Genomic DNA, 23,645 nt, shown 5'->3' with positions numbered 1-23,645 from the left:
TCTTCCCAGGGCCATTTTTCTATGGATCCCCTTTTGTAATCACAGACAGGAGGCACAGACCGTCTGTGGATGGGAATGAGATCATGGACGACCAGGTGAAGGAGGCCTTGTAGAAGACATTCCTTCACACCCTTAGTGTCCCAGCAAATAGATAACCATCTTCCAGTCATCCTTGCTTTTTCCGTTACGTTGGCTTGGTGGGAGAGAGGAGGTGTTGGCACCTGGGGGGGATGTGATAGAAGGCATTCCTGAATGACTTCATCTCTGGGCCTTGCCTCTCAAAATTCCTGTCAAATCAGCTCTACACTTTAAGGGATGGGAGAAGGGTCAGCATTCCAGAAGTTCCTTGTCATACCCAGACTTTTAATCAGGTGACACTGGAGAATTAGCATCCTAGTGCAGGAGGTTGAGAGAGGGCGGAGAGGGGTCTCAGACGTCTGTTGCCCCTGCCCACGCTTGTCTTTCTGGCAAGACCCACGTTGAGGGGAGCGAGTCCTCTTGCGTTGTCGGCTCGGCGCGATCAGAACCACGGACAGCGGTCAGAGCGCCCGGAAGACCCGCCGCCGAGCAAGGTGCGGAGAGTTACAGGCGGGGAGGGAAGACGCGCTGCGGCGGGGGTGGTGGTGGGGCGGCTGGGCCTGTTCTTTCTCTGAGTCACCCCGTGCGCCCGGCAGTTGCGTCGGGCCTCTGATCGCTGGGGTTCCCTCTGCCCTCTCCAGGAATGCTGGGGGGAGGAAAGAGAAAAGAACCACTCTAAGGCCCCGGGGTTTTTGCAGGAAAGGGGGAAGCGAGAGACAAAGGACCTAGCGGTGTCCACCCAACCCCGCCAACTCCCCCCGCCGCGCGCCCCCGTTCCCGGCCAGGCCCATTTCTATACAAGGCCTGCTGTCCCCGGCCTCCACCCCTCCGCGCGGAGAGGTGCATTCCCCCGCCCTGAGCTCAGCGGGCCGGGCCGGAACGCGCCGATAAATCAGAGATAACCCAGAGGGGCAGGGCCGACCCGGCTCTCAGGACGAGGGATAAAAGGCCGCGGTCGCCCGAGGACCCGGCAGGTGAGACGTGAACCGGGACCCAGCGCAGCGGCAGCGGCGGCAACCTCTCTCCGCCCCTCCAGCGACATGGACCCCCAGACGACGCTGTCCCGGGCGCTCATGCTCCTTCTGTTCTTGCACCTGTCGCTGCCAGGCTGTCATTCCTACCCGCTAGGTGGCCCCGGCCCGGCCTCGGAGCTGCGCGGGATACAGGTGAGCGCTGCCGAACTGCATAAAGCCGGCTCGCCGGGAGGACACCGGCAGCAGCAATTAACGGGTCCCCACCTACCCCACCCACGGTCCCAAGAGGTCCCCACCCTCCCTTGGGAATTTGTGATAAGAGAGTGAGAAAGCGGCGAGGCTGGGTGCGGGACCCCCGTCCCCAAGGCGGTCGGTTTGCCTTGGCGCCATCGAGGGCGGCTGGGCCCAGGTGCGGGCTCCTGAGGCTCCGCCTCCCCCACCCATCGCAGGAGCTGCTGGGCCGTCTACGAGGCAGGGTCTTGGAGCTGCAGGCCGAGCAGATGGACCTGGACCCCCTCCAGCAGGGCCACGGCCTCGCAGAAGCCTGGGAGACCCGGGCGGCCGCCCCCGCGGGGCTCCTCGGGCCCGGCAGCAGCGTCCTCCAGGCCCTGCGGGGAATACGCAGCCCCAGGATGCTGCGCGACTCCGGCTGCTTTGGGCGGAGGCTGGACCGGATCGGCTCCCTCAGCGGCCTGGGCTGCAATGGTGAGCACCCACCCCCATTGCCACCGCGTGCTGCCTTTCTGGGTTTGATGTCTCTGGGGACCAAACTTTGAGCAAAGGACACTTGGATATCACTCTTTCTTGCTGACAGTCCTCAGGGTCAGGGAGCGCCTTTCTGGAAATATTAAATTTTGACAACATTCATTACCATGCCTGTGAGTTCCCAGCCACCTTCTAACCACCTCCTGCCTCTCTTACCAAAAGGGGCAGAATCACCTTAGGATGTAACTCGGTCATCCCATGAATTACATCCATGTAATTCGGTCAATTGCCTGGCAGCCTCTTCTTGGCGCAGAAAGAGTATTAAACATTTTCCTCCTGGTTTCCCCTGAACTGTCTAGAGCTGCAAGGGCAGAGGGCAGGATCACCAGGGTGATGGTCATCCCCAGTTTACAAGGAGGAGAGCAAGGTCCAGGGAGATAGATTATTCCAAAGCCTGAAACATCCAGATGAACTGAACAGGGGGGAGGCATAGATGGCCCATGGTGAGGGGAAGCTCAGGTCCTGCCTGTCTCCCACCCAAATGTACTCATCACTCTCTCTCTTCCCCACACAGTGCTGAGGAGGTATTAATAGAAGGTCCTGGCTGCATTTGATTCTCCCTCAACCCCCTGCTCCCCTTTGAAGCAACTCCTATTTATTTTTACTTATTTATTTATTTATTTGGTTGTTTTATATAAGATGGTTCTTATCTTTGAGCACAAAGTTTCCAGGATGAAATAAAGTCAATATTATAGCTTTTTCTTTTGAAACTGATTTGTCTCCGTGTTCTAAAAAATAATCCGTCATTGAAAAACAGTCAAACCCTGTGTTTTCTTGAAGATCCCAAAGATGTCCTAATGGTGGGGCGGGGACACGGCTTCAAGGGCTGGTCAAACAGTTGTGGGGGGGCACGGGGGGTGGTGGCTGCTTTTCCTTAAGGGCTTTTCATGCTCTGGACTGTCTCTAAATATCTCAAGCACTTGAGACACTTCCCAGAAACTACTTTTCAAAGGCCGGCAGTTTCTCCCTGGGAGTTGAATGGGCTCTGAGGTATTCCTGTGACATGAGGGTGTGTGTCAAGGTATCTGCCCCTTGACAGTAGCCTTCCCTTTGCCTGGAATTCTGCCATTAGAGGCACTCTCCCTGTATTTGTTGTTTCCAGAAGCTCTCAGAGATTGGGGGCGCTTTGTGTGTGTGTGTGTGTGTGTGTGTGTGAGAGAGAGAGAGAGAGAGAGAGAGAAAGAGAGAGAGAGAAAGAGATATGCCAGCTTATTTGCATTCCTGATGGGGGTGAGCCCTCCATCTGCCCCAAACCTCAGGTTCAAGTCTTCAATTCCTGATGTCATCCTGGAAAGGAGGCTTCTAAATCCTGAGCTTAATAGCATTTTCATTTCCTGAGCCCATAAGTTTAGAAGTGCCTGAAAGAGGCCCAGCATTTCAGGGTGCCCTTCCTTTGGGGCCCCACATCTTCACTTCCTCTCTGCCCTAGAGAGAGAAGACCTTTATTCCAAGGCAGAAAAGGAGACAAGCACTAGAATCCTACTGTGTTGCCTTAATCAGCAGGTGGTCCTGGTAGAGGTCACTGCCCTCTCCTCTCAGGGTCCTCCTTCCCCTGCATCTTGGGTTCCAGGCATCCCAGGTCATGCTGCAGAACTCTCTCCTGCTTTCAGGCTCCCAGGCTTCAGTTCATGCAGTTTCCTTTGCCTAGAATGCCTTTTACGGTCCCAGCTCTGCAGGAGGACAGGACTATCATTATCCCCTCTTTATGGATGAGAAAACTGAGACCCAGAAAAGGGAAGCATCTTACCTGAAAGCATTCAGCTGCTAAGTGCCAACACTGAGGTTTGAGCAGAGATCCACGTGACTCTCTTATGGCTTTTGTGCTGTTCTCATCTGATGTTTCTTTGAGTGAGAGGGAAAGAGAAGTGGTGGGTCTTTGTGTTATTTCTTATTTTAACCCAGTGTGCATTAGACATATCTAATGAGATTAAGATTTTGAACATAAGTTTTTAGGACCAACTTATTTTCCAATAAAACTTTGAGCCATCTTTGCCTAATGTTTTTGACCCAGGACGGTAATGAGTAATTAGCACGGTTAACATTTATAAAGGCCTCACTATGTACCAGGCCCAGTTCCATGAACTCATGTTAGTCCTTGCAACAACTATGCAGGAAGAACTCTTATTATCCTTCATTTTACAGATGGGGAAATCGAGGCACAGAGAGGCAAGGTGACTTTCTCAGGGTCCCGCAGTTAGTAAGTGGCAGAGCCAGGATTCAAGCCCACGCATACTGGTCCAGCAGCCAGGCCCCTAACCACTGCACAGCCCAACCGTTCCCAAGCCAGTGAATTAGGCTTGCTGGTGGGTTGGAAGTTCCCCCTCTTAATGGCATCCCTCAGTTCCCCATTTGGGGCTGCTGCGTATTGGCAACTTTCTCCCCCTGCTCAGGTGATGAAGACAGACCCCCTCCCAGAACGCCCACTCTACAAACCCAGCCAGCACTTCAGAATTCTTCCAGCTAAGTCCAGCTCTTCCATAAATAGGGCTCAGGCAGTGGAGTCTGTATGTATGATACAGATATATCCCGTTACTTGAGCCTTTTCCCCAAGCAAAAGTCCAGGAAGAGGACCCCAAAACAAACTGTGAAGGAAGCAAATATGCCTTCTGGAGGATGGGGAGTGAGTGGCCTGATGTACCCGATGAAGTGACATCTCATTGAGCTCCCCCTGTGTTTGGTGTTTGCGGGCAGTGCTGTGGCACATGCATCATCTATGGGTGCCCTTTAGAACCAGCCCTCCCTAACCTGTGGCCCTGGCCCCTTCAAACACATCCCCATGTAGCTATAGCCATGGCCTTAACCTCCCTGACTTTCCTATTACCAAACTTGTCCTCCAAAGAAGCTGCCAGATTATGTATCTCCATGGATGCTTGTCACTGTAATCTACCCAGAAAGACATGTTGGTGGACACAGGCCCAAGGATGCCTAGCCCACGGCTTCACAGCTGGAAGGAGCTTCAGTAGAGGGTAGACTGGCTTTGCTGGGTCTCCAGTTTTGAGGTTACTGAAGTCAGGACAGTGTTGGGCCTGAACGCTACATCTCATGTCACTGATTCTGCATTCCCCTCTCCATCCCTCTTGTGGCAGCTTTGACTTTTTTTTTTTTTTTTTTTTTTTTTGAGCCAGGCCGCGCACCTTGTGGCACCTGGGACCTTAGTTCCCCAACCAAGGATCGAACCCAGGCCCTCGGCAGTGAGAGCACGGAGTCCTAACCACTGGACCGCCAAGGAATTCCCAACTTTGACCCTTCTGAGAATGATTTGTGGCAAGAAAGAAAAATGCATTCTTTCCTCAGGCAGAACCAGGTCTAAACAAAGTCATGAACTTGGCCATTTGTCTTTGTTCGTGTTGCAGTTCTCAACCTTCTATCCCTCTGTCTGTAGGATTTTTCATGCAATCAGTGCTTTTCCACTAAGTGGCCCATTTCTCCCGTGGGGTCAGGAGCCAGGCTCCATACAGCTGCCTGGGCATCCTGGAACATTTCAGCCCTGGGACCTTGTCTCCCACTCTTGTGCCCCCAGTATCTTGTCTCTGGCACTGCCCTTGCTGCTTCAGTGCACACCAGCCCTAATTTCATCCAGCAGCACTGCACTTTCCTGCCCGGGGACTTTCTCTGGCAGCCAGAGTCCACTTCCTGTGGGCAGGCAGGAAGTGCTGGGGAATTGACATGGACCAGGAGCAACACTCAACCAACACCTAGGAGCGCCCTCTGTTCACGGGTGGTGTATATCTTTCACTGGTTACTGGATTTCTCTGCGGGGGTTTGGGATTAAGCTGCAACTGCCCACGGTGATCCGTGCAGCTAAACTCCTTCTCTCCCTGGTCACTTCCCCACTCTCCTGCCAGTATTTCCTGGGATTATCTCCAAAATAAACAACTTTGCTTGAATACTTGTCTCAGATTCAGGAGAACCCAAACTATGACACTCCCGAATGAGTAAACCTTCTCCCAGGGCTCCACCCTCGATGACTTCAGCCCTTGGAATCTTCCTTGACTCCGTTCTTTGGCTGGACCACCCAGGCAGTTACCACGTCCACTCCTCCTTCCTTCCCTCACCACTCATATTGGCGCACCAGCTTCCTAACTGGCCTCCCTGCCCTGGGCTCCCCGATCTGGTTCTTCCTTCATCGGGGGAGAGAGCAGAACCTTCATGCCTTAGCCAGCGGGTGACTCCCCCTCCCTGTGAGGCCCCTAGGGAGGGCAAGGTGCAGGGGTGGGCCCTCATGTATGTCCTTGGGTGGTATGCTGGAGGGGGTGTTTGTGAATCATGGTCATTGTGGATGTAATTAGTTGAGATGAGGTCATACTTGAGTAGGGTGGGCCCCTATTCCAATATGATTAGTGGCTTTATAAGAAGAAAAGAGAGAAACACAGAGAGGGAAGATGGTCATATGATGACAGAGACAGATTGGAGGGATGCATCTACAAGTCAAGGAATGCCAAAGATTGCCGGCAGCTACCAGAAGCTGCAAGAGACAAGGAAGGATCCTTCCTTACAGGTTGTGGAAGGAGCCTGGCCCTGCTGACACCTTGATTTCAGACTCTAGCGTTCAGAACTGTGAGACAATCCACTTCTGTTGTTTTAAGATACCCAGTTTATGGTACTTTGTTACAGCAGCCCTAGGGATCTAATGCAGTGCCCTCATCCTTTTCTCTCCTCATAGACTGTTCGAAGGTGCTGGGTTCCACAAAGCTCTCTGGACATGTGCAGCATGACCAACCAGCCGACCAACCAACCACTAAGTTGTTTTTGCAAAGCTGTGACCAGCTTGGTAACATATCACTTTATATTTGCTCTTTCTCTTTCCTTACCTGCGGTGGGCAGCCTCTGAGATGGCCCCCATTGATGCTCATCTCCTGGTATTCATCCCTTGGTAATCCCCTCCCTCTGAGTATGGGCTGGACATTATGACTCACTTCTAATGAACACAGTACAACAGAAATGATTGGGTACCACATCTAAGATTAGGTTACAAAGAGATGATGGCTTATACAATGTTTCCCTCTCTACCTAAAGGAAGTCAGCGGCATCTCTGTGGAGAAGCCCACGCGGTAAGGAACTGACATCTCCAGCCAACAGTCAGTGTGGACCCAAAGACCTGCCAACAGACACAGGAGTGAACTTGAAAGCAGATCCCCAGCCAAGCCTTGAGATGACCGCAGCCCTGGCCAACATCTTAATTGTGGCCTGTGTGAGCTCTGAACAAGGGGCACCCAGCTAAAGCAGAGCCAGATTCCTGGTCCACGGGAACTATTAGATAATGTATAGTTGCTAGGGTTTGGGGTAATCTGTCACACAGCAGTTGTTGACTAATACACTATCTCACTTCCCTTTGCTCCTCACTCTTACTTCCCTTGAACTAGAACCCCCATAAAGCTTTAGCAAATCAACTTGTCTTGGGCCTTTTTCCTGGGGAAGCTGCCCCCAAATTCCAGTCTCTGTGACCTCCATGTTGCACCAGAGAAACAGAACTTCGTTTTCAAAGTCCAAAGCAACCATTCCTAAATACGCACCAATGTCCTACCAATTTCTCCCAACTGGGGCTTCTGCTTTAGGCTATTTAGGTCTAACAGACTTGTCCCATGAATGTAATGGGTTTTTCACACCAGTTCTGCCCACATGTGACGTTGCTGGGCCCTCACGGCTCCCCAAGGCAGCCCACAGCATCCCCATGGAGAGTCATGAAACCAAACTGGGCTAAAAACTGGAGTTACCCCATTCTGTATCCTCCCACCTATCTGCAACCTTTATTCCATCATATGACTAAGATGACTTCTTTCCAGTGATAGGGAAACAAAGCCTTTTGATTTTTTCAGCTAGTGGGAGAGGTGGAGGTGGAGGGTGGACCTGGTCTTCTGTGCCTTTTGCTTTTCTTCTCTCTCACTCCCACAGGCTGGCTTCTAAACACCCCATTAAATATTAACTCCTCCACACATACCCCCCGAAGTGGAACAGGGGCACGAAAATGAAGAGAAACTGTACGTCAAGGCATTTTCCATTTCAGGGACAAGTCAAAGGCTTTAAGAGGGTTGGGCGGTAAGTGTATTTGGAGATTGTCTGTTTTCCCTGGGCCCTGTTAGTGCAGGGGGTGGTGCTGGTCCTGTACAAAGCCAGGGCAATAAACCTAAGTATTCTTTTTTTTGCCATCCACCTTCCACAAAAAACCAAAAACAATAGAAGAAACTCAACAAATGACACTCGTGCCCCACTCCAGTTTCACTCTGGAAGACAAAACGTAACTTTAATAAAAGGAGCTGGGAAAATTCTGAAATTCTCCTTCTGGGACCTTGGACGGGATTTCCGCTTTTCCTTGGGCCACCAACAGACTTCAGAAGTGGCTCAGGACGCAGGAACAGCATCAGCCCCCAGAGGCCAAGCCATGGCAGAGGCCACCTGCCATGATGCCCTTCCGGAAGTCTTGCCTGCATCAAGGGTCTGTCTCAAAGGGTATCTCCAGGAGACGGGCTGTGTGACGCACGCAGCGAGGAGCATCAGTTCCCCCAGGGTGGCTGCTCACTGAATCCTCTGCTAATAATAACCCTGCCACCCGAGCTATTAAACTGTGAGCACATTCCAGAGACTCGTCAGGATAGAGCGGTTCTTTGCCCCCAGCGTTCCTACTCAGAATTGCACTCATTTCAGATTTCAAGTTGAGTTTGGCCGACCCAAATCTTTTCTCCTTTAGAATAACCGGCCCCCGCCATCGAACACCTCTCATGACCCCTGGCCACGTAATGCCCGGATTTCCTGCCCTTTCACTGCGTAACAGCCTCTCTCTCTGATCAGCCAAGGAGTGAGCACAGTTGGGGGAGGGTCCGGCCAGGACAGAGCTGTCATTCCACCCACACTTCCTGAGCCTCTACGGGGTAGATTGAAACATGTTAGGTGTGTAAATAGGTCATGGGGCTTGGATGTGGTGCTTTCCTGAGATAGTCCACATACTTGCAGACTTGCCAAGCACGCAAAGCTGAAGTTCCAGGGCAGGGGGAAGGCAAGGAGGTGCTCGGAGGCAACCTGAGAGGCTGGGATTAGGGTGGTGTTTAATCAGGAACTGAGACTAAAGGGCTTGTTAAGGAACCTTTGTGCAAAGAAGCAGCGGGATCTGGGAAGTGGGCGGAGAGTACAGGCGTTGGCGTCAGACCTGGGGTCCGAGTCCTGGTTCGGCCGAGTGACATTGGGCAAGTGGCAGATGCTCTCAGTCTCAGTTCTGTCCCTCTATGAATGGGGACAATACTACCCACCTTCTGGGGCTGGTGACGAAAAGGAAAGAATCCATATAAAGCTCTCAGCACGGTGCCTGGCACATTCCAACCAACCAGTGAGGACAACCATTGTGAGCATCGTGCAACTATATAGCAATTCACACTTCAAAATACGTTCACATATTAATAGCTCTTATGAGCCTCACAGATGAGGAGAATAAGGCCCCAAAGATGTATGCAATTTGGCTTGTTTGGGGCTGCAATGCAGGGTTCTCATCCCTTCAAGTGTAATGTTTCCCCCGGATACGTTACATTGAAGAATGTAGAGCGTTAAGTCCAGTGCTTAGTAAGTGGAGGCCACTCATTACATGTGGACAGGCTCGCTGCCTGGTACTTCTCTTTTGGGGACCAGGAAAATGGCGGCTTCAGTGGCTCATCGCTTGCCTGGCCTTGGAGAAGCACATGGGAGGCGTTAAGGGAAATTCCATGGGCCACAGCTGCATCCCACCTCGCTCCAGCAGCCAACTTCGCACAGGGGGCTTTCCCAGCGAGGTGTGAGGCATGACAAGCTTCAAGCCCAGAGTCTGAGAAGCAGCAAAACTTCTATAAATGAAAACGCTGGTATCCTCTTAGCATCAATCTCCCCCAACGCCTTGTGGGGAGCCGTGCGGTGAAGTGGGGGAGCTTTGCAGAGGAATGATTGTGTTCCCAAAACTTTTCTTGTGTTTCTATTTGGGGGTGGAGTTCTCAGGACATTTGTCACATCTGGTTCTGGCTAACTTAGTATTCTAAAAAATAACTCCTTCCTCACCTGACCACTGAGAGTGACAGCCAGGTGTCAGGACAGCCTTGTGGAGGGGGAGGTCTGCCCTCGCCGCCGATGAGTCAGGTATGAGGCCAGCTGGAGCATCTGGACTAATTTGTCCTGAGCTGAGCTGCCGGCTGCCTGCCATTTCCTCCCCTCCCGCCCTTATTTGGAGCCCCTGACAGCTGAGCCGCAAACCAACGGGGGAGCTGGGCGCCGGCCAACCGTCACCCTCTGCTTCCCCGCATGGGTCCGGTTGCTGATGAGAAAGAAGCCTGAGGCATCGCTGTGAGATAACCAAGGACTCTTTTTTGCTCTTCTCACACCTTTGAAGTGGGAACCTCTTGAGGCAAATCAACAAGAATGTGGCTCCTGCAGCTGGGGGTCCCGGGCTCATTGGAGCTGCTCAAGGCGGAGGGGCTGTGACGAGCTGGCTGGACTGATAACTTTAAAAGGGCATCTTCTGCTGGCTCCTGGCTCAGCTGCTTTATCGCTGCAAGTGACAGAATGGGGAGGGTTCCATCCCTCTTGTGCTCTCAGAGAGCCAAGGGGCTATAAAAAGAGGAGGCGCAGGGCAGCTGGGAGACGGAGACGGAGGAAGGCCACGGGTGGGAAAGCAGAGAGGAGAGAGAAGAGGCAGCAAGCACCAGACCGCTCCTTGACCGACGCCAGCATGGGCCCCGCCACCATCGCCGCGAGCTTCCTCCTCTTTCTGGCGTTTCAGCTCCCAGGGCAAACCGGAGCGAACCCCGTGTATGGCTCTGTGTCCAACGCAGACCTGATGGATTTCAAGGTAGGGCCAGGAAAGGGGCACGGTCTGGGATGAGGGGGCTTTGTGACGCTGTGCCAGGCAGTGAGACTTCTCCCTTTCCCTGTTTTCCTTTTGTAAAGAACTTGCTGGACCATTTGGAGGACAAGCTGCCTTTAGAAGATGAGGCTGTGCCCCAACAAGTACTAAGTGAGCAGAATGAGGAAGCTGGGGTCCCTCTCAGCCCCCTTTCTGAGGTGCCTCCCTGGACCGGGGAGGTCAACCCAGCCCAGAGAGATGGGGGTGCCCTTGGGCGGGGCCCCTGGGAAACCTCCGATAGATCTGCCCTCCTGAAGAGCAAGCTGAGGGCACTGCTCGCTGCCCCTCGGAGCCTGAGGAGGTCCAGCTGCTTCGGGGGCAGGATGGACAGGATTGGAGCCCAGAGCGGACTGGGCTGCAACAGCTTCCGGGTAAGAGGAACTGGGGATGGAAATGGGGTGGGTGGGAAGGAAATTGTGGTTTTGTTGAGGTTCAAACCTTGTGAAAGAATACCACCAGGGGACACCTGCAGCAGGAAAGGGAACAGCATAGACGCTTACTCCCTTTGAAATTTCTGTCCCAACTGGGTAGGTGCCCCATGAGTCTCAGAACCATGATACCATCCTCAGCTACAGTCTGCTGAGAAAATGCTAAGAAGAAAAGAAGTTACTGCTAGGAGCACTGGGAACTTAATACGTTCATGGGGCCAAGTCACCTGCGTACTGCTGATTGGCAGTTCATGTCCCTCGAGGAACTGTCAGATCCCGAAGGACCGGAATTTACCAGGATTGACTTTACTAGCTTCTCATGGGCAATTTGTTTACCAGTTTGTGGAACTCAGAGGGTCATCAAGCTGGAGCGGGGGCTGGTGGGAAGGGAGCATGGTCCTACGAAGCTGACTTTTTCCAGTGGAGGCAGGTCACCAAGCCAAACACGTCTCTGCTCTCTTTGTAGTACCGAAGATAACGGCCAGGGAGGAAAAGGCGGGCCAGGCCCCGGGCAGACTTCAAGAGACCCTCATCCCCTGGGATCTCTCAACTTTGTCCCATCTCGTTGCCATCAAGTTGAGTTGTGACCAGCGTCCTATTCAAGCATCAGCCTCCTGTCAACATTTCTCACACTTTATGCTAAATGTAGATAAAGTGGTTTAGTTGTGGCTTCTCCACCTCTCCCACCCATGCGTTAAATTTTAATCACCTGTTACTGACATCGGTTTGAAAATGAATAAACTTCAGCACCACGGACAGAAGCTGGAGGCTTGGTGTGATTTCTTTCATTTCCTGGGGAAGGGAGTTCAGCCTGATAGTCCTTATCATTTTACCTTTTGTCAAAGAGAATAATGCTCAGTTCTTTTCTTCCTCCTTTTTTAAAAAAATAATAAACCTATTTTGGGGAGCAGTTATAGGTTCACAGCAGAATTGAACAGGAAGTAGAGATTTCCCACATATCCCTGTCTGTCCCACGTGTACATCCTCCTCCATTATCAACATCCCTGCCAGAGTGGGACATTTGTTACCATGGATGAACCTACAATGACACATCATGATCACTTAACGTCCATAGTTCACATCGAGTTCACTCTTGGTGGTGTACACTCTATGGGTTTGGACAACTTCGGCTTCCTTTCGTTTCTCCCTCCGTGAGCACGTGTGTGTGTGTGTGTGTGTGTGTGTAGGGGGTCGGGTCTCAAACCACAGCTCTCAACTTGCTCTCACTCACACTGCAGCCTCATCATGGATCCTGAAAAAGCCCCTGGAGACCAAAAGGGCATTTATCTTTATATTCAGATTTGCTCACATTCAGGGCACTTATTTATTTATTTATTTATTTATTTATTTATTTATTATTATAATTTTTTTTTGCAGTACGCGGGCCTCTCACTGTTGTGGCCTCTCTCGTTGCGGAGCACAGGCTCCGGACGCGCAGGCTCAGCAGCCATGGCTCTCGGGCCCAGCCGCTCCACGACATGTGGGATCTTCCCGGATCGGGGCACAAACCCGTGTCCCCCGCATCGGCAGACGGACTCTTCACCACTGCGCCACCAGGGAAGCCCAGGGCACTTATTTATTGAAAAGAAAATTTACAAACATCTGGGCTTTTTTTCTGGTTACATCGAATGTAGCTTGTACTCAATATGACACTTTTTGTACACTTAGTGTTTTTTCGTTACTGTTATTATTATTATTTTTTAGAGGCACGTATGTAAAATGAGGGCACTAACTCTTCTCTGACACCTTTTGAGAGGTAGTGCGGCAGCTGAGTGAATTGCACTTTTAATCTGAAGAAGAGTAGGCAGGATATTTGGGTTTAAAAGCTGAGCAAAGTGAAGAAAGAAATATTTGCTGTGCTGACAAACTTCATTCAAGTTTATGTGCCTTTTGGGCACTAAATTAAAAAATTAGCCATTGGCTTTCCCAAATTCAGGTCCAAGGTGTTTGGACTTGTAGGTTTCACCAAGGTGGGAGCCACTGGAGAAGTTTCTTTGTATCTGCTTCTGAAAAGGGTGCTGCCCAAAGCAGAAAATACCAGGCCCTGAGTTCACCTGCAACATGAAGCAGTGCTCTGACCAATTTTCCCAGCCGTCACCCCCTGACACCTCACTCTCTGAATCAGATTCTATGACACTCTTCCGACAACCCTCCACCTTCGCTTCCCCGCGCCCTTATTCATGCTGTTCCTTCCACCTAGAATGCCCTCTATCCAGAGCCCTTGAGACCGTTTTGCTCATTTCTCAAGGCTCATTGAGAATGCCACTTCTTCCCTGAAGCCTTCCCTGACACCACATGCCCAGGACAAATCGAGCTCTTCACTGGCAGCATTTTATAACTATCGTATAGCTATTATCATAGACCGCAATTTGTCTCGGTATGCGACTGCGTCTGTGTCCCTGAACTGCAAGCTCCTGGAGGGTCAGTGCCCCTTCAGCAGCCCCTGCAGCACGTGGCACATTGGATGCTCTATAAATGTCGGTCACAGTGTCTTGTTCTGGTGCAGAAATTGAGAAAAGAGGAAATAAATTAGCAACTTGCTCCTTGTAGAGGGAAGGGGAGGCCAGGAGTGAATTGATGGATAGAGAGGGAGGTGGGGAAAGAACACTAAGGTAACCACTTCTCATAAAGATGCTCCTTATGTGGACTCTGAACACGGAGGGTGGAAAGCCAAGAACAGAGGACTGACGAGGACCAGGAGGGTGGAGAGCAAGGAAGCAGCGTCTGTCCAAAGCCGGCTCCTGAGTTCCGGCACTGGGGAAGTGGGAGCTGCTGAGAGGAGAGGAGTGGGGACCTGGGCTCACTGCCAAGGTGTCGCAGTGACACAGCGGGTGCTCGCCAACGGAATTCACTGAACGTGCCAAATACCCAAACGCACGAGAGACGCCCCTGGAACTCAGAGGACCCTTGGGGATGGGTGGACGGGGGGGATGGGTGGAAGGGGGGATGGGTGGAGGGACCTGAGCCGACTGAGACCGTTTGCCACTGTGGAGTGGCAACTCGAGGCAGAACAACTGGAGACCAAGAAAATCACGTGTCCGGCAAAACAAAATGTGAGCAAAGAGCCATGGCAGGTGGCAGCGACGAAGCTGGCTGCAAGGGCTAAACATCCTCAGGCCCAGCACCAGGTCCATGTGCTCTGGTTGGACATCGGGGAAATCTGCCTGTGGGGCAGCTTCCTAAACGCAACACCAACAGGAACCGAATGGCTTCCCCACCTACTGCTGCGGGAAGGAACGGCTGGAAGGACAGGTGGCTTTATAGGAGGAAAGGACCTGTACACTGGGCCCAACAGCGTCGACGTGAAGGGGGAACAGGAGAGGGGGACACCGGTGGTTTTTGCTAAGATCCTCAGGACTAAACTGGTTCTTATACTAAGGTGGTAAGCGGCACCCTGTGGATGCAGAGTCCTGCTGGGAAAGCTATAAAGACCTGAGACTACAACCCCCTCCCCAGCTGTGCAATTTTTACATAGTAGAAAGAGAGAGGGAGTGAAATGAAAACCAAGTATGTACCACTCTAAAGAAAGCGCACGGTGGAGACAAGAGGATGATGGAGATGAAGACATTGTATTCTGACATGTTACAGTTACAGTGAGAACTTCCAAGTTCCAAGAGTTCAAATAAAAATAGAATTTTACAAATTAAAAAAAAATACAATTCATATACACAGTAGAATTAGCTAACATTACCATTTAAACAAACAGTGCAAACAGAAAGAGGGAAGCTGCTACTGTTGAAATGACCAAGGTCCACGAGCCGTGGGGCAATACTGCACATCAATACTGCAGGCCTGGGAGGGCGCTGCTGGCCTTTCCGGAGGCTTTCTTGTCCCCCGAAGGCCGTGTCAGTGCGTGAATTTGCATCAGAAATGTCATATGGTCAGCTGAGTCAAGTATGCAAGTGTCCATCCCAGTCCGGAACTGTTAAACAAGGTCACAAGCAAATCGTCCCCCAGAGCACAAAGATCCCCCAGTCGGGTGGGGACTCTTGGCCCCCTCCCCCATCACCTCAGCCAGGAAAACAGGAAACCATCTCTAGCCAACCCCAGCCCCAACCCCAGCCCAGGCCCCAGCCCCCGAGGGTTTCTGTTTATCCAGGTGCCAGGTTCACTGGGAGGGCATCAGGCTGGTAAGAGGCGGGATGCTGAGATGCAGATTTCTAAGTAACAAATCAGAGGAGGGAGGCTTACAGCTATTTTGTTACAAGCGGAGCCACGCTTGTCTGTGGGCTTGTCTGCAAAGGGCAAAACGCCAGGACAGGACAGGAAATAACGTGCCTTTCCAGAGGGGCTGGGTTTGGGTCCTCCTTGGTGGCCGTCCAGTCCGTTCTGGGGGAGGGAGGCGTTTGCACTCTGCCGTCTATCTCTGGGCTACACTGAAGGGAACAAAATAACTGGTGACTTAAACACGACGTGATGTGCAGGAGGCATAAACCCCGACACCCCTCACCCAGGGTGTCCGGGAGGCCAGCAGCCTGGGACCCCGCCCTCTGGAAGCGGGAGATCCTTGAGCAGGACCTCAGTGCTACCAATTTCAGGAGAGGAAAGGAGAGGGAAGAGGAAAGCAGGTTCCTGGTACGGGCGGTCATGCCACTCGCCTGACTTCGGCATTGGTTTCCTTTTTAATAAAAGGAAGAAATAATGCGGTCAAGTTCCGAATGCTGCCTTAAAATAGTGGCAGCTGGTTGAACGCAATCACATTAGAAGGGCTTGCCCTTTTGGTCCTTGGGATTTCCCGAACTGCTTACTGGGAGTTTCATCTGTGTTTCATAAGTCAAGTGCACCCAAGGAAGTTGAAAATTTTATAGGTCGAAGTAATCTTGGTCAAAGAGATGAAGAAAATGGAGGAATGGAGGGGCCAGAGTCATTGGCAATGATGCTGACGCAGCCTCCGGCATAGGTGGAGTTGTTCCCTAGAGTGTGTGGAGCACAAGACCTGAGCCAGCAAAGCCGGGCAGACACCCACCCCCCAGGCTTAAAGGCGGCAACAGAAGTCAGGAGGCTGAGGGGAGAGAAAGGCATGGCTGAGGCCTGGCACTGACCTCCTCAGGCAAATTCCATGACTTAAAAAAAACCCCAAAAAACTAACGTAATGCAAATGAATGCCACCTTGACCCTCAGAGCACATGTGCCACATGGTTGCACGATGGGCCTAAGACGTTGCTCAACGTGTAGAGCGAGCACAAGAGGAAAGTAACGCAAATGCCTCTGGTGCCTCTTCAGAGAGGAACAACCAGCCCAAAGGGAAACTAAGTCACTGAAAGAAAGAGGGAGGCTTCCTCCGCTTGATGTTAAAACCCCGGGGCACGTGCTGGCAAGAGGCACCTCCCTCTCCCCGCGGTTAACCCCTCCTGAAGTTTCCACTGTTGCACCGCTGGGGGTGGCCAGCAGGCGGCCAGTGAGAAGTGCTCGAGAAAGGCAGACACCCTCTTCCTCGATTAAACATCTGCTGTACTGTCACACTCTGGCTTTTTAAGCCACATCGTGTACCTGTGAGTGGACCTGGCTCAGGATTCACTCCTTTCCATCTTCTGAATAACTGCACCATTGCCCAGAGTCAAGTGAAGCAGCTTTATCTAGGGGTGCCCTGCTTTTAGGGGTGATGCCAAGATCCTCTGGGCTGGGGTTGCTTCACCAGGAAGATGCAGGTAAAACTTAAGGAAAGTTTAGTAATTCCATGGAGAAGAAAAGGACCAGAGTAAGAACGTGGCACTCGGAGACCACGGGTAATTTGGAAAATGGAGAGGAAGCCGAAATGCTCCAAACTAGGGCAGGTGTAAATCTAACCCTACTGTCAGAGCTATTGTTCAGGAACTATCAGCGGGATTTGAATGCTTTGTGCTTCTAGGGTTCTAGATTCACAGCACAGCGGTGAGACCAGAGCACCAGCTCACACCCAGAAGCAGAACTTCCCTCAAAATGAACTGCTGAAGATGTCAACTTAAGAGTCCCAGTGAAAACGGGCCTCCCTGAAACATGCGTAGTTTTCTCAGGACCCAATTCCTCAATTTAGTAATTGACTGAATTCTGCAACTGGCATTCCACCCAGTGTTTGCCTCGGTCAAGGTCCCTCCCATGATGGTTTAAGGCAACAGCTGGGTTCCCTAGGAAAGGAGCAAAGAGGTGGTGGGGAACCTGCTCCGTGCGCCCGCCGCCAGTGGGTGAGGCCTGACTTCCCCTCTGGTCCTGGTGCTAGCGGGGAGGAGGGGCTGGGGCCTGTGCCAGCACTGGATGGGGGCGCGCAGGGGGCAGGAAACGGGAAGACACTGGCTGAGAGGTCACACAAGTCCAGACTCTGATGGCTTGACACTACCCCCAGGAGCTCTGACGGCAACGTGTTCGATGATTGTAGGCTTTCCAAGTGAGCGGGCGACTGGGAATCTTCCATGCCCGGGAACATCCCTCGCCAGCCATGGCGGCGGAGCCCGAGCTTCAGCTCCTGGAGAGACGGGCTGGCATGTGGCGGCGAGGCCGAGCCGGGCCGTCATAGGGTCTGGTAGTGCTGCCGCAGCCGTGCCTGCAGAAACTCGTGTGTCAGGTTGTGCCGTGTGATGACCCCAACGATCTAGGACGAAGCAAAAAAAGACCCAGGTCACCTGCAGAGTGAACCCCACTGGGACGAGAACACGAGGGACAGGGGTGGACAGAGCTTGCCCAGCCCGTCTCAATCAACGGCAGGGCCAGAATCAGGTCCCGGAAGGCCGGGGACAGGCCTGACAACATGATCAGGACACTCATTTCAAAGGCCACCTAATTTCTAAATGGGAACAAGATAAAGAGACAACTCGCGATTGCAAGCTGGAGGCCGATGGGACAAATTTAGCTCCAAACGGTTTTAGTTGGGCCGGCTAGAATCTGAATGTGAATGTCTTTTTAAACAGGGCCCACGCTCTCTAGCTTCTCAGCCACCACACCCAGCCCGTTTGGTGTGCGTGTGCAAGACACAGAGCCCAGGGGAGGCTTCTGAGAGGCGGTGACCCCTGCTCCAGCTCAGAAATCCCATCTTTCAGAACTACCTGAGTCACTGTGATATTGGGATTTATAATAACACATATCTGGACTTTGTCCTAGTTCCTGGCACAAAGCTCTTCAAACTCTTGGCATTTCCTAAGTGATGAGTAATAAGGGTGTCTTATTATTCATAACAAGCCCCTTTCAACCACCCGAGTTTATGTTAATGAAGTAACTTTTAGAAAGCCCTTAAGGATGGAGGCTGGTTTCCCAGGGAACCAAGTGTGTGACTGACTAGAAGATTGGAACTTTCATTCCCAACCCCCTAGCTGGGGGAGGGGAGGGCTGGAGGTTGAATCCATCACCAATGGCCAATGATGTAATCAATCATGCCTAGGTCATGAAGCCTCTGTTAAAATCCCTGAACTACAGGGTTTGGAGAACGTCCAGGCTGGTGAACACGTAAGATGCTAGGTGGTGCCAGAGAGGACGCAGAGCTGGGCACGCCTTGCCCATCCCACATCCCTTGCCCGGTGTATCTCCTCCATCCGGCCGTTCCGGGGTTACTGAATTACTGTTTACTATAAAAGGATGTAAGTCACTGTCTTCCGGAGTTCTGTGAGCAGGGGGTCATGGGAACCTCCTATTTACAGCCAGTCAGGAGCACAGGTGACAACCTGGACTTCCCATTGAAAACTGAAGTCGGGGGGAAGGCGGGTGTGATGAACCGTCTTGTGGGGCTGAGCCCTCAATCCGAGGGGCCCGACGCCGCCCCCAGCATACAGCGCCAGGGCTGAGTTGAGTTTAGGATGCCCGGCTGGTACCCGGAGAACCAGAGAACTGCTTTGTGTGGGGAACACCCGGCCTCCTCCGCCAAGCCAGTGACAGGAGCACAGCAGAGCAGGAGAGTCCAGAGAACCAGCGTCCTCCCTAAACGGGTATTTTCCACAGTCGGCGCGGTGACTCACAGCTGTCACTGAGGTGGGTGTCCCACACCATAAACTGCGTTAGGACTGTCAGCGCGGCTGTACTTCAAGGAACACGATCTGACTCCCTGCCGCTAAACCCGTGTAAGGACACGCCGTGCCGTCGGAGGTCCTGCTGTGACCCTCACTTTGGAGAGGCGTCACTTCCTGGAGGGCAACGAGGCGACACCCACCGAAAGCCTCAAACAGGTGACCATTTATGGTGAAATTTAACTAGATATTGTACAACAGAGGACAACTGAATAAGTGACTGGACTGCCACGCAACGGAATGCTCTTGAGCTGTCAAAGTATCCCAAGTGAACACTTTCTGTTGTGGAAAGTCATTTCCTATAGATTAATTGAAAATTTAAGGTATCAAACAGGATAAATAGTATAAACATCTTCACTAAACCTTGACATATAAAACCTCTATGTCTAGACACAGAGGAAAAAAACAAGATATACTCTGAAAAGTTAACGTGGCTGCCTCTACAGAGGTAAGGGTTTGGCATTTCTTTTTCCTGCCTATCTGTATTTTCATATTTTTCTACAAACACCAATGTTTGTGGAATAAGAAAAACAGTTCTAATAAAAAGAAAACAATGGAAAAATCTGTAGCAATAATTACTAGGTATTTTACCTTTCAAAACTCTCCAAGTATTTTGTCTGAAACTCCCTCATTTACTGCTACAAATTCCCATAACAGGTGGGGAACTGACCCCCTCCTCAAGGAGGCGCCATCAGGTCAAGGGTGGAGAGGAAGCTTTCAGGACGGAGACAAGGCCCTAAGCGCTTCTGGGCCTCAGGAGGGAAGACCAGTGAGACGCTGGCGACATCTGCCGGCCACACAGGAGACGGCGTAGAAGAAACACCCCGGAGGCAAAGAGGAAGGTTCCTGAAGCTACCCCAGTCTCCCCCTCCACCCCTGGGCCCCTCACTCCCGGTGGGGAGCCACAGAGCAGGTCGGGTCTGAGAAGCCTCCCTGCGGGATTCTGCTGCTCCTTCCTGGGTGAGAGGCCCCGCCTCCCCGGCAGCACTGCCTTTAGAGGGTCTTTTCCAGAAGATGCGGCCGCAGGCACACGCGCCCTCACGCTCACCTCTCCCACCGCATTCACCACGGGCAAGTGCCGCAGGCCCATCGTTCTGAACAGGTTGAAAACTTGGGAGACGTGGGTGTTGGGGGAAACAGTGAAGGGCGCGGGGTTCATGTACGGGGTGACGTCCTGCAGAGGAGACAACACAGGGGACCTGTGGCCTGTCCTGCCCGCCCAGGATCAGAGGCCAACCGTGCGGACGAGCAGCGGTCCACGCGGGACAGGCCCTCGGCCTCCGTGCCTGGCCCCGTCCCCAAGGGAAGCCTGTCTCACCACGATCATGCGCGGGTTCAGCAGGGTCAGGTCCAGGTCGTGGATGTCGGGGTACCGCGGGTAATCCTCGGCCATCTCAGCGTAGGAGAGGCGCGGCTGGCTGGCGCTCTGCAATCCCAACCGAAACAGTCCTCGCACCGAATGCGGCAACTGGCAGCGTCACCTTTAGAGGCCCCCTCCCTCTGCGTCTGAGAGCGGGGGGCGGGGCAGAGCAGGGGCCAGAACAGGTGCTGCGCAGCCAGCTCTCCGCCAGTTCCCAGCTGTGCCTCCCTGGGCCAGTCCCCTCGCCTCTCTGGACTTCCCTTTCATTTGTAAAACAGACCTGAGCTATTCCAGAGTTTCAAGGAGAAAAGTGCTAACTAATAGTAGCTGTGTGGGGTGACTTGTGTCACCCCAGGAGGTACGTCCGAGTTCTAACGCCTGGTACCTGTGAACGTGGCCTCATTGGAAACAAGGCCTTTGTGAATGGAATCAAGTTAAGATGAGGTCATCCTGGAGTAGGGTGAGCTCTAAACCCAATGACTGCTGTCCTTATGAGAGAGGAGAGGACACACAGGGAGAGAGTGGGTGACGAGGAGCAGACGTGACTGGGGAGCCTCCAGTCGAGGCAGCCCGAGGACTGCTGGCCCCCACCACAAACGAGGAAGGCGCCTCCGGAGGAAGCACGGATCTGCTGACACCTGCTCTTGTCCTGTGGCCTGAGAACTCTGAAAGAATACCCTGCTGTTGTTTGAAGTCACCCAGTTTGCGGCGACTGGAAGTGGCAGCCACAGGAGACTCACACGGGAGCTTCGCTACTCCTCCTGCCTTCTGAGCCTCCTGGACTTTCCCTCAGTTCTCACTGCTGCGGACTGTCAGTGGGCAGCTGGGCCGCCACTACCAGCTCTCGAGCGGGGCTCAGGAAGCACAGGTGCTAGTCACTGCCCTGCCCCGCTCTCCTCCCCTTAACTCCCCTCTGCATACAGCCCTCCCCATCCACCACTGACTCGGGCCAGCTCTGGCGGCTCCTGCGTGCAGGCAAGGCCCTGTGTAGTCTGGCCCACTTCATGCCTCCAAATTCTCTGTCCCCCGTGCTCTGCACGTGACCTTTCCCCCATTTCAGCAGGGCTGGGCCTCCTCACAGGCCACACCCCCAAGCCTGAGCCTCTCCACCCATGGCCTTTTCTGTCCTGCCCATGTGAGCTGCTCTTCTGCAGGCCAGTGAGACCACAAGTGACCTCGGCTGGCTGCCCACAGGCAAGACCCAAAGCAGGAGAGTCAGTTTGGAAACCAGTCCTCTGCGTGACTTTTTCAGGCTCCATCTGCAGGGGTGAAGTGTGTCCCAGGTCGCTATAGGGACCACTTTGAACACAGCCCACCCATGCCTGCTATCTCGACAAAAACCAGAGAAAAAAGAAAACTACAGGGGAATTGATGAGAAGAAGGGTATTTCTCTGGATGACACATGTAACAAAGTTCATTCATGGCAGAGATTAAAGGCAGAAACTATATTAAGAGCCCACCGGCCAGAAGGACACTTAGCCACGGGTGAGGAGACTACGGGAAGAGGCGCTGGAGGGCAACTCGCAGCCCTGCTCGGTCTCAGCGCAGGGACCCTGCCTGCAGCGGGGGCCACAGGGCCACACACACCGCTGGATGGCAGGTGCAGGGACTGTGCTCCTGCCACCCTCGTGCCTTCCAGAATCCTGGTGGGAACAAGAAAGGAGACTCACCGACTGGCTTTCAGAATAACAAACTCCTCGGACGAGCAGGGTGACAAGCTGTGAGCGCAGGATCAGGCCGTGGAAGGTCAGTGGGCGGAAGCGCTCCTCCATGGTCCAGTCTTCGCTTGGGGACTGGTCAGGGTATAGGTTGGGGTAGGGAGTGTATCTGTTATACAGAAACCAGACGCTGCCTAGGACACCCTCAGCAGGATCACTTCCCGTCCACGTCCCCGACCCCCTCCCCCAATTCCGCGGGCGAGAGGCTGACGGCCCTGCAGGCGGCCGCGCTCCCTCACCTCCGCTCGAGCATCTGCTGCAGGAGGTCCTCCTTCTCGCCCGGGTCCTCGGAGGTCAGGTGCTCGTCGCACACGTTCCGCAGCTCGCTGGACGGGTAGGACTTCATGGACTGGCTCCGTCTGCGCTGCTCACCGGCGCGGGTGAGGATGCTGCACTTCTGTGGGCGGGAGGGGTGGCGACGACGGCCAGCTAGTGCGGGCGCACCAGCACCCACTCAGGTGAGGATGTGGGTGCCAGTGCGGGTCAACAGCACAGGCCTACACCGTAACTGCAAGAAACCTTCACAGCGGCTCAGGGGCTTGTGATCCAAAGGAGCCCCTCGGAGCCCAAGGTTTTTGCCAGCCCAACACCCCTACTCCTTTGATTTGGGGACAGCGTCTCAATGCTCCTACGTCATGCCTTGGTGGTCCTGTCAACTGACGTGCCCCCCAGCCTCCGAAGCCAAGGGTGGGCACGTGACCCAAGTGGGGCAGCGGGACTCTCCCTCAGCGCAGGTGCCTCCTGGTACCTGCAGAGGGGCCACCCACCACCTGCTCGCCCAGAGTGCACTGCTCCTGGCGCCTCGGCTTTCCTGTCCATCCTGCAGTTTCCAATGGACTTTTTTCTTTCTTAAGTAGGTCAAAGTCCATTGTTGGCAACCCAGAACCCTCCCTGATACAACCTGCACTGAATACTCAAAACTGATGTTTAAAACAACAATCTATCCACGTGCTGGCTGGAGTGGGAAGGAACACACGTCCTGATGGCCTAACACAGTCCTGACTCACTGCGTGGTCTATACTCGCTGTCCAGTCCACACTCACTGTCGCATGCAATGAAAAGAGTGCTGACTTTCACAAGAGCCAACCGGGGCCACCCCATCTACGGGGTGTGACAAGCACGGGATCACTGTGGGCGGCAGGGGACCACCTGTCCATCGCCCACCTCTCCTGCGGGGCCGTTGCCTTTACCTTGTACTTGATGTTGTTACTGATGAGCTGGTTGCCCTTCATGAACTCCTTCTCGTTGCCCCGGTTCTCCGTGACCACTGGGAAGGCGTGGTGGACAGTGGTGCGCAGGATGCTGACCAGAGACTGGATGCGGGTGTGCGGGTAGACGTAGGTCAGGTTGGGCTCCATGATGTCGCTGGCTCGCAGTCTGGGAGAGGGAGGGAAGCGGTCCAGACTCACGACAGAGTCCACGGTGCCGGGAGCAAGCCACGACGGAGCTGCGCTGCCTCTCCTGCACTGCCTGGACCACCTGGGCCCCTTTTCTGAACCAT

At 53.3% G+C, this 23,645-nt stretch overlaps 3 protein-coding genes across 5 annotated transcripts in view; 2 read left to right on the top strand and 1 right to left on the bottom strand.

Annotated features, from left to right (window-relative positions):
* The first annotated feature begins 1,118 nt into the window (after positions 1 to 1,118).
* Positions 1,119 to 9,577, top strand: NPPB (natriuretic peptide B). Its single transcript, XM_060118227.1, has 3 exons — positions 1,119 to 1,244; positions 1,502 to 1,757; positions 9,432 to 9,577. The coding sequence occupies exons 1-3, from the start codon at positions 1,119 to 1,121 to the stop codon at positions 9,575 to 9,577; spliced, it is 528 nt and encodes a 175-aa protein (XP_059974210.1).
* A 920-nt stretch (positions 9,578 to 10,497) lies between these two features.
* Positions 10,498 to 11,577, top strand: NPPA (natriuretic peptide A). Its single transcript, XM_060118212.1, has 3 exons — positions 10,498 to 10,617; positions 10,716 to 11,042; positions 11,566 to 11,577. The coding sequence occupies exons 1-3, from the start codon at positions 10,498 to 10,500 to the stop codon at positions 11,575 to 11,577; spliced, it is 459 nt and encodes a 152-aa protein (XP_059974195.1).
* Positions 11,578 to 14,683: 3,106 nt separating this feature from the next.
* Positions 14,684 to 23,645, bottom strand: part of CLCN6 (chloride voltage-gated channel 6) — a 31,245-nt gene continuing 22,283 nt past the window's right edge. Inside the window, exons 18-24 of one of the 3 annotated variants that reach the window (XR_009531080.1) lie at positions 23,335 to 23,521; positions 22,384 to 22,541; positions 22,097 to 22,253; positions 20,385 to 20,492; positions 20,115 to 20,240; positions 16,590 to 17,664; positions 14,684 to 15,475 (exon numbers count right to left, since the gene is read on the bottom strand). Coding sequence is in view for 1 of the 3 variants with exons in the window: in XM_060088979.1 (XP_059944962.1) it covers positions 17,584 to 17,664; positions 20,115 to 20,240; positions 20,385 to 20,492; positions 22,097 to 22,253; positions 22,384 to 22,541; positions 23,335 to 23,521 (817 nt within the window). In the remaining 2 variants the exon portion in view is untranslated. Of the gene's footprint in view, positions 17,665 to 20,114; positions 20,241 to 20,384; positions 20,493 to 22,096; positions 22,254 to 22,383; positions 22,542 to 23,334; positions 23,522 to 23,645 lie in introns of those variants that run through there. The other 2 variants (XM_060088979.1, XR_009531081.1) reach the window with 2 other exon arrangements.

Source organism: Mesoplodon densirostris, chromosome 2, assembly GCF_025265405.1.
Source record: "Mesoplodon densirostris isolate mMesDen1 chromosome 2, mMesDen1 primary haplotype, whole genome shotgun sequence".
Lineage (NCBI taxonomy): Eukaryota > Metazoa > Chordata > Mammalia > Artiodactyla > Ziphiidae > Mesoplodon > Mesoplodon densirostris.
Note: the sequence above shows the minus strand (reverse complement) of the source record. Positions and strands in the feature narration are given on the sequence as shown.